Source organism: Larimichthys crocea, chromosome VII, assembly GCF_000972845.2.
Source record: "Larimichthys crocea isolate SSNF chromosome VII, L_crocea_2.0, whole genome shotgun sequence".
Lineage (NCBI taxonomy): Eukaryota > Metazoa > Chordata > Actinopteri > Sciaenidae > Larimichthys > Larimichthys crocea.
In genome coordinates, this window is record NC_040017.1 from 8,924,484 (window position 1) to 8,934,547 (window position 10,064).

The following is a 10,064-nucleotide window of genomic DNA, read 5'->3' on the forward strand; positions in this document are numbered from 1 at the left end:
GAGAAAAAAAAAAAGAAAGGAACCAAAGTAAAACATTTTTATTCCGTTCATACAAAAAACAATGGTACGAAGCCTACCTCACAAAACATTTGTAACTAGAATCTGAGAGAAAATTAAAAAGGATGTACAAAGAAATAAAACAAAGCAGGAAAACAAAAAAAACCCCAAAAAAAACAAACATGCCAACAGTGCCAATCAGCCCCAAAAGTCCCGTCACAGTAGCTCGACACATCCTTCCCTCACTCACAGATGAGCAGTAATAGTTGGGATGCACAGGCTACAAAAAAGGTGCACAAATCAGAATGTCTGATCCATCTCCCCTTTTCTCTTTTCACAAAACTAAACCCTCCTTTCATGGCGAACTCCAGGGCTGCAATGGTTTCCATCCGCTCGCCGCTTAGTATGGCCGGTCTCGTCTGTCATCTCTGCGGTCACCTCTGCGGGGAGAGGACAAACATGTCCGTTAGCAGCGGTTACGCACTTGTCATTGAATTAACCGTTATCTGACAGACGAAGACGAGGGTGAAATATGGCGTCGTTTTCTCGTTCACACACCCGTTGCCTTTTAAATATCTGTAAACGGACAACGTTCGCTTTCAACAAAAGGACGCTGTCCTTCCTTTTATGCAGCGATTCACCTTCAGCAGCAATTTATCAAAATATGCAGACCCTCAAGGAGGAGGGAGGTTGTGGCGTGAATGTTTAGACACTAGACATGCTTCTTGGTGAGCAGGGACTTGGTTTACTGGTTGAAGCACTGTCATTCTGACGAGCCAGGACGTCAGGATAATTAACTCATGTTGCTTTTCTATACACTTCCTGCTACACCCTCTACTGGTCACATTAACAAACTACACCAGCAGACATCCACAGATCATACAGGCATTATCTTACAGAAGGTCAGTTCACATCCAAACATCTACAATACGAAAGACAAAAAGAGGTTTCAACGAACCTTCCACCCATTTTGTAGCCCCCTCCGAATCCTCCGCCGCCACCGCCACCACCTCCGTAGCCTCCACGGTCTCCCCCGCGGAAACCACCACCACCACGACCTCTGAAGCCGCCGCCCCTGTCGCCACCATAACCACCTCTGCTTCCACGATCTGCGAACGCAACAACCATGGTCAGTAAAACCAAAAACATAAAGATTACAAGTCTTATGAATGAATGAAAGATACTGGGAAGCTCTGGGAAGTTACTGAAATCAAAGCGCTCACCTCCACCTCCAAATCCTGCATCTCCTGGTTTGGGTGCACCACACTTGTTGCACTCTTGTCGCCGTGCAAAGTTCATGTTGCCACAAGAGCTGAGGACAGAAATCAGACCGGCATGTCACACCTAAAAATCAACTCTTAACGGGGCCGACTAGGCTGTATATCCACAGCATAAAATGCAAAGCAATAAATGCGCACACACCTGTTGGGGCAGGGCCAGTCTCCTCCCTTAATGTCAAAATTGGGTCCTCCGCCACCACGACCTCTGAAACCACCTCCACGGCCCCCTCGTCCACCACCTCCGCTGCCACCTCCTCTCTGTGTGAACTCAGCTCTACGGGTGGCGAATGATACTTTGATTGGTTTACCGTTGAATTCTTTGCCTGAAATGAAACAAAGAGCTCAGCAGGATGTCCAATGATTCAAGTATTTGTGTTTGCTTGGAGAATCTGCTTTGTTCTCACCATCAAACCAATTAATAGCAGCTTTGGCAGAGGGCGGGTCATCAAATGACACTGTAGCTTCTCCCTTTGGCCGCCCGGTGGCCTTGTCAGAGTAGATGTTGATCATTGGCTGGCCAGTCTTCTTGTTTACCTGCAACCACAAAATGATCACATGCGATTGAACACTACAAACCAAAATAAAATGTCAATAACTTGCTTCACTTGCCAACATATGCGACTAATTCACCTTGATGATACCAATTTGCTTGAAGAAGTCGCCGACTTCCTGAACGGTGGCCTCTTCTCCCAGCCCCTGGACAAAAATGGTGTTGTTGTCAGAGTTGTCCTGCTCACCAGCTGTGGAGAAGATTCATAGAGAGAACACGTCAGCAACGATCTCAGGAACAGCTATACACAATAAGCTCACGTGATCGTCAAAGGCGGTCTTACCTGGTTCATCCCTTGAGCCGTAGTCTCGAGATCCTGTAAAACAGAGGAGAGGATGGAGGACAACACTTGAGCAAGGAACCTTAAAGACCATTCGCACTGTTTCACACAAATAATTATTAACTTCGTCCCTATCAATGCATAATGATAAAGAAAATTAAACAAATGTCCATGTTTACAGCTCTCTGATGGGTGTTTTCATACCGTTGCGCCACATACCAACACCTTGCAACAAGAACAGAATTGCTCTGTTTTATTTCTCTTTTTTTCTTGAGCTTACACCAGAAATGAAAACCACCAAAATGTCTCCAGTTTTTTTTAGAAAGTTTTCCTTCTTCGTCCTGGGAACACCTCTCATGTCATTTACAATCAGCCTTCGTCTTCATGCAACAATACCATTATTTTACAACTCAGGCTCCATGTTCTTTACCATATCTGAAGTCATTTATGAGAAATCCTGCTAAGAATAATAGGTGGAGTCCCTTCGGATCTGGACATGAAAATGGTGGCATTCACTGAGTTTAAATCCCCTCTTTTTTTTGCTAACTCAAGTTCTTTCCTCCCCCACCGACACAGTTCTGATGCTCGTCACTTACCACCGTAATTTTTGTAGCCACCACGGTCACCACCTCTGCAGAGGAAAAATTGGAGATATGATGGCTTTTCCTTTGTCCCAACTGAGAGCTCAAAGCTCCCCTACATCCCCATCAGTATGCACTCCTGCCAGGGTGTGCGACTATGGTGGAAATGTCTCACACGAGGAATGCGTTAGTCTTTGACATTAGAGATCAATGAACAGACGACTAAGTAGCTCTGACTGAACAAGCAGGCAGACGACTGAAGACAATTATTAACATGTCACTGGGTCACCATTTACAAAGAATTTGGCACTTTTGTCTTTTTACATGATCGGATTGGATACGAAGAGCTGAAAGTCCGGCTCAATTTGTTTTGGTTTTAGAAACATGAGCAGCCAAATTGGTGTGAAGGGGTGTAGCAACTGATAAAGCAATCTTCCACTTAGTGCGTTTATGAGATCCTTTAACTGAGGTCCAAGTTTTAGTTCAATCACTCTGAATACCTGTAGTATAAAATGTAGATCCATGTTAACACAACACACATGTTCGCCATTGTCAAATACACAACACTTGAATGAAACCTGTTGAATGTGAAGCAGCTGAAGATGTGGGCTCCAGGTCTAAAGGCATCGTTTCAGTGGAGTTTTCATTGTTCCAAAAAATAAAATAAAAACTATACCATGATCAGAGCAAACACTCTGAAACTCAGTTTCTGGGAAATTAAAAGTATGGCTGCTGGAGGATTAACGTCAACTACTACTACAAAAAAAAGGCAGACCAAAAATTCAGCGTTTAGATAAAAAGGTCAAATGACAAAATGTCAGAAAATCTCTTGTTGGAATTAAAAAAGGAGTTTGTCGTAATTTAGGATATATATGATGTACAATAAACAAACATTGTGCCAATTGGCTTCCCAATGTTATCTAGTGGACTAGCGTGCAGAGGTTTAAGATTGTACCGAAGTTGGTCTCCAAAAAAAATAAAAATTACAGATAGATCATTTGCTCTCCTCAGCAATGTGGGCAGTCCAGTCCTGTAGCTATGATCTTTAACACTGAGGTGTCCCTTCCAGTTTTATCATAAAACTGTCAACTGTTCAGTTGCAGACTGGACAGAATCTGCGATAATATGGTCGCACAACCGGGTCTCTGGTTCAGTCTCCATTCGTTAGGGCCCCTGTGATAACGAGTCGATCCTCAGTGGGTCAAACAGCTCATCCCTATACTCCACTTAACCACCACTTGTTTATGTGTGAGGATCCATCATTGTGGATTTAACGACGTGTCTCTGGTGTAAAAACTTCAGGTGGAAAAAAAAAACACTCTGAGAAGGTTCAGGCACCTGGAGGGGTGGTGAATATTACCTATGTGATCTGAAACAACTTTGATGAATTAGATTTTGAAAAACAAAAACTAGAGTTTGAGGATTTGGAGCACAAAGCAGATGAGTGGTGACAATTATTTACGTGGATGGTTTGTAGTTCATGAGTGATGATGTGTCGAGTGGCAACAAGTCATGTCTCATATTTCACAGTGTATAGAGGTACCTTGGGGGCAGTGGCACTATGCAACTTACCCCATACCAGGAGGTCCTCCTCTTCCACCACGGTCGAAGCCACCGCGATCATATCCACCACTGCGGTCATAACCGCCACGGTCGTAGCCACCGCGGCCTCTGCCTCTGAAGCCCCCTCCTTCTGAGCGGTCTCCTTGGTCACGTCCATACCGCCCACCCTGACCACCACTTTCACCTGGTGCAAAGAAAGACGTTGTGAACACCTGAACTTTAAAATATTTGTGTTACATGATGCAGGTATGTTAACTACAAATCCAGATATTTGTACCTTCACTCCATCTTCCATAGCTGCCACCGCCGCCTCCACCACCACCACCTTGTCCGCCGTAGGAGCTTTGCTGTCCATAACCACCTTCTCCTTGCCCCTGGGCACCATAGGAACTTTGCTGCCCATAAGCAGAAGACGACGACTTGTCGCCATACCTTCAAGTGGGTTTTGCAAAAACATTACAGTTAGCACAACAGACGACAAATATCTGAGTCAGCCGATCTGTCTTTATCTACCGGGCAGGTAAGACTAAATAAAATAGAAATTAAATAGTACAATTACAACATTAAATTATACACATTATATAATCAATTGTTTCCATAAATTATGACTAATGTTGCCAAGCCAAAAGGTGGCACAGACAAATCACTGTTTGCACTGCAGGTCCCTGAACAAGGTGATATTAGTGTCTTACCCAGATGACTCCTGTGCGCCGTAACCTTCATAGCTCTGTGGTTGAGGCTGGGCATAACCATCTGACAAAACACAGAGATGAGTCGGAAGATGATTCACAAAATTCTCAAACATCCAACTTCTTTCTATTATTTAATCTTTGCTATGTAATCAATCTACATCAACCATATCTTCCTAAGAAACCTAAAAAGCATCTTGAGTTCTTTCAAGTCAGCTTGGGGGTGTTTTGTTTGTTTGTTTTTTTTTAATTCAAAGCAAGTAATCTAATCTACAGACCTTACGTGACACTGGCTATAAGTGGTTCCTTGTAGTAATTTATCAATTAACTGAAATCCCTTGATGCAATAACCTCACAGCTAGGTTGGCCTAATAAAAAGATTAGCCTACATTCAGGTGAGAAGCATCAGCAGTTTACTGAACATTGCCAAGTTTCTTGTTATGTCTTGTTTTAACCCTCGAGCCAACTATTGAACACACAACCCAACAGGGTTATGTACAAAATACGCACCAACCGCACGACTGTTACTGTCAAAACAATGTCACTTACTCTTACAATCACGATTTCAATGACTGCAATATTTCCCATTTATATAGTACGTCCATACAGTAATACTTACAAACGTTCATATATTTGTTTGTTTTTAATAGTATTGTCTTCTTCGGCTCATTTCTATTCTTGTTGCACACTCACGTTGAGCTGACCGCCTCCTGTTGCCCAACACATTTCATTTAAACCTGAAACTCACTATTAAGTCAGACGAACCATACCTTGTGTCGCGCCTGGTTGTCCGTAGCCGCTGTAACTCTGTCCCCCGTAAGAGCTACTGCCATTCCCTTGACCATACCCCTGTCAGACAAAAAGAAGCCGGCCGGGTTAGTACATGTACGACTTGTGCTGAACAGATCGATGGAAACGTGGTGATGGGTTCTTACCTGTCCACTCTGCTGACCGCCATATGATCCATAGCTGGAGACATGAGACATAAAAGCTCATTAGTTACATGTAAAGCATGCTCTGAGGGATCATCTGCAAACATCTGAGGCGAGGCTTACCTTTGCGAGCCACCGTAGCCTGAATCTGAAAGAGAAACAAAAGTGGTTTAGCATGAGTGTCAGGAGGTGTTTTATGGTGACTAAGCAGTTCACGGAGCTCCAGCAGCATAACTGGGTTAGAGTTACTTAAGTGGGACGGTCACACGCGCACGGCCCGTCCCCACGCCAACCTTCCCAAAAATGGCGGTCAATCAGCCTGGGCTCGGGCTAAGTCATGAAACAAAACCTCCAGACTAACACACAGCTGTACAAAAAGGCCGTCCCATTCAGGGCACAGCCTGCTTTAAATACGTTGTTTTAAAGCAGGTATATCACCAGCTATGTTTGTGGGAGTGTTTGCTCTGCGTTAGGAGGCGAACAAAAGCATCGGTATAAACAAAAGACGCATCGGGCTAAGTTAGCCGAGACAAGGCCGTGCTCAGTCCGCGATGTTTCTATATTTCCTCGATAATGCGCCTCAAATGTGGTTAAACCCGCGCAAACAGTCTAATCACAAAGCATACTCTGAAACTATCGCTGAGTGCTAAAGAGCCGGATAAACGCAAACACGCCTCTGCTGATGAAACATGAGCCATCGTCCAGGAAATAGACGGAGCCCGTCCGGCCTCGCGGTTGTCCGCTAAGTTAGCTCCCCGATGCTAACCGACCCACTTTCTGCTCCCCGACAAAAACAACAAAAACACCACGAAGCACAAACACACGCTGCTTCAAAACACACGTCGACTTACCAGTGGCCATTCTGTGTCGTTATATTAAGTTATAGCTTTTTTTAAAAAAACACAATGAAGTCTGTTTCCTTCGCCTCGCTGATTAAAAACCGGATTGAAATGTGCGCAGCGCCGCAGGACTGAGCCCGACACACTGCGGCACTTCCCTTATGCAGCTTCTTCTTCCTCCTGTTTGAACCGCGGCTGCCAATCACAGCGCGCTGATCGTGGCGCCAACTACCGACCACATGTACAGACACACACACACATATATATATATACATATAGGAATACAATAAACCCTTTTTACAGCTTGTACCACCTCAGCATATATCCTGCTTTCCAAGTAAAACAGACAATAAAAATCAGGGGCGGAAAAGTTAGGACAATTCCAAGGCCCTAAAAAATAGTTAAACACTAATATAAAATGATGAAACCATCATCATTGAGTATATATATTTCAAATATCAAATCAAATCAATTTTATTTGTATAGCCCAAAGTCACAAAGTACATTTGCCTCAGAGGGCTTTACAATCTGTATACCCTCTGTCCATTTTCCTTAGACCCTCGGTTCGAGTCAGGAAAAACTTGCCCACAAAAACCCTTTAACAGGGAAAAAAGGTGGAAGAAACCTCAGGAAGAGCCACAGAGGAGAGATCCCTCTCCCAGGACGGACAGACGTGCAATGGAGGTCACGTGTACAGGACAAATCAACACAAACATATTGTTCAATTACAATGACTGACAAAATGACAATGAATCACAATGAATGATAAAATGACCACAGTAGTAGATATGGTAGCAATAATGACAGTAATAATATATGTAGTGGACGTCGTGCAGGATCACAGCAGCAGCCACGATCCACGAGAACCTGCTGGACGACAGAGTGAAATTATCTCTTTGTTTTTACGTGTTTTAGGCAGTAAAGGTTAAATAACAATGACCCTTAGCACATTTTTGTGGTGGCTTTTAATCTTGCCTCAAATAGTGAACTGTACAAAGCACCAGCAGTAAATATTGTGCTAGTACTAGTATTGAACTACAAGACGCAAAACAGTTGCAAGCCTTTAATTAGGGTTATGTAAAGCTTTTGGTGGTATAGTTAGGTCCTAGAGATGTGGTGACAACAGCTGCGCAGAGGGGGGCCCAATTAATTTTTTTTTGTCATGGGGCCCAAAATTCCTGGCTACACCCCTGATAAAAATACAGGCCCACCCTGTTCAGCTTCATGCAGGAGGAAAGTTTATTCCCTTGAACCAGAGCAACCGAGGTAGAAAAGGTGTATTACACGTTTCAGTGTTTTTGGATGTATTAGTGCTATGCCGCGGACTGTGACATAACCATGGAGGAGGATGATATTGACACAAATTATTACTAACTTTAAGTATCTTTAAGTATTTTCATTCAAATTCTTGTAGTATTGATGTAAGTATCTTTAAGTATTTTCATTCAAATTCTTGTAGTATTGATGGTTTTAAATGTTCAAAAATTCAGAGATTCCTCCATACTCATACCACTCAAGGGAGCTTGCGCACCACAAGTTGTACTTGTACCACAGTTTGAGAACCAGTGCAATAAAACAACCTGAAATAAAACACCCTGAATACACTATGCCTTAAACATGTTAGTGTCATTTTTTAAGTAGGTTTTGGTTTCAGGTCTTTTTTAATGGCAGACACCTAGACTTGATTAACCATTTTGTGGCCCATCTTTTTTATTTACAGAGTGGGGCTAGAGCCGATTATTGATATTTGCTCAAATGTTTGCACGTGTTTATTATAATGCAAGGACAAAAGTCTATTTAGGCGGTTCAACACTCACAGAAGGTTTTGTTATGATTAGGATACGTCTAATAAATGTGAGTCAAGTACCTGGAGAGAACCCAGGCAGACAAGGGAAGAACATGCAAACACATTAATATAATTCTTTTTCTGTCATTAAACAAGCTTGACTAACCTTTTTGTGGCTCATGTTTTCTGTTCACAAAGTGGGGTTAGGGTCGATTGTTACACTCAAATGTGTCTGTACATACTGTGTGTTTATACTAAGGGGTACAAAAACCCATTTTGTCTACACAAACACTTTCACCTCCTATTTGGGGCACACAAAGTAATCCATTACATTTTTTATGATTAAGGTAAGTCTAATAAATGTGAGTCAATGCAAAATTATAAGATGGACTTTATTGATACAAATGGGGATTATTCACTTGCTACAGCAGCTCATAATATACAAGGTAGATAAAAAAGTACTAATGAATAAAAAATAAAACGTAAAAAAGTCTAAAATATACAAGAAAAACAAACAAAATCAGTGTTATTGTAGGCTATATACACCTTCCAAGTATGTGAATGTGCATGTTGTGTCATGTTACACACACGGTGCGTAGCATTATGATAGACAAATTCAATATAACAGGGAGATTATAGAGATTTTACAGAATATAGGAGGGGGTAGTTGTACAGCATTGATAAAAAAAAAAGAAGAATAGCACAATGCAGTAAGTCACAGTGTAGTGTTATTTAAGTGAGATGTAAGTAAGGGTGCATGCGTACAGTGAAACAGAGCTACATCACGTCATGATGATGTTGAAATGACAAAAATAAATCTGTCTCTGTGTCTGTGTTGCGATAGACCCATTGGACCTAATCTGCATGCTATCATGCCTCTCTCTCCCTCTGTGAATTTGTTTGTTTGACCTAATGCTGTGCTGCCTCTGCTGTGTTTGTCTCCACATTGGAGAGGAGGTCATGTGGCTCAAGTCCTAACTATCTGGCAACACCTGAATTTGTCCTCTTGGAATATTACCTTATGTTATACAATCTACATATTTTCATTTATCCTGGGACCCTTCCTCTGTTGCTCTCCTTGAGATTTCCCTGTATAACTTGACATGTTACAACAATTAATAATTATTGTCTGTACTCTGTTTAGCTGTGTCCATTTCAGATTTTGTGGTAGTATACATACATACATACTTGCTCCCTGAGGCAGACATTTAATTGACACATCATCAGTCATCAAAACAATATTAGTTCAACCTGTGCTTTTCTAGCTTCGAGTCAATATGTCTGTCATAAAAAAGGTCTACTGGGCAAATGCAGGCATTTTGTTTTCATAATCTCTATTTTCTGGACTCATATACTGCACTCTATAGACAACATAATAAAGATGATGATTTCTTTGTAATTCAGAACAGGATTTGTCACCTCTGTCTTTTTGAGGACATTCAACAGTTCGTTGATGATAGGTCAGTACACAACAGGCTGCTGATAAGGTTACTATGGGTCATCCATGATAGAAGCAGCTGCTGATTCAATTATAATATCAACTCTCTGCAGCCACATGATATTAATC

General features: G+C 42.2%; 1 protein-coding gene across 1 annotated transcript; it reads right to left on the reverse strand.

Annotated features, from left to right (window-relative positions):
- Positions 1 to 23: 23 nt before the first annotated feature.
- taf15 (TAF15 RNA polymerase II, TATA box binding protein (TBP)-associated factor) lies at positions 24 to 6,902 on the reverse strand. Its single transcript, XM_010737412.3, has 15 exons — positions 6,724 to 6,902; positions 5,996 to 6,020; positions 5,876 to 5,909; positions 5,711 to 5,789; positions 4,944 to 5,004; positions 4,529 to 4,683; positions 4,261 to 4,435; positions 2,704 to 2,738; positions 2,111 to 2,143; positions 1,908 to 2,017; positions 1,682 to 1,811; positions 1,420 to 1,600; positions 1,221 to 1,309; positions 956 to 1,106; positions 24 to 437 (listed from the first exon to the last, which is right to left on the reverse strand). Exons 1-15 carry the CDS (start codon positions 6,731 to 6,733, stop codon positions 398 to 400), a joined length of 1,308 nt encoding a protein of 435 aa, XP_010735714.2. The 5' UTR covers positions 6,734 to 6,902; the 3' UTR covers positions 24 to 397.
- Between the last annotated feature and the right edge of the window lie 3,162 nt (positions 6,903 to 10,064).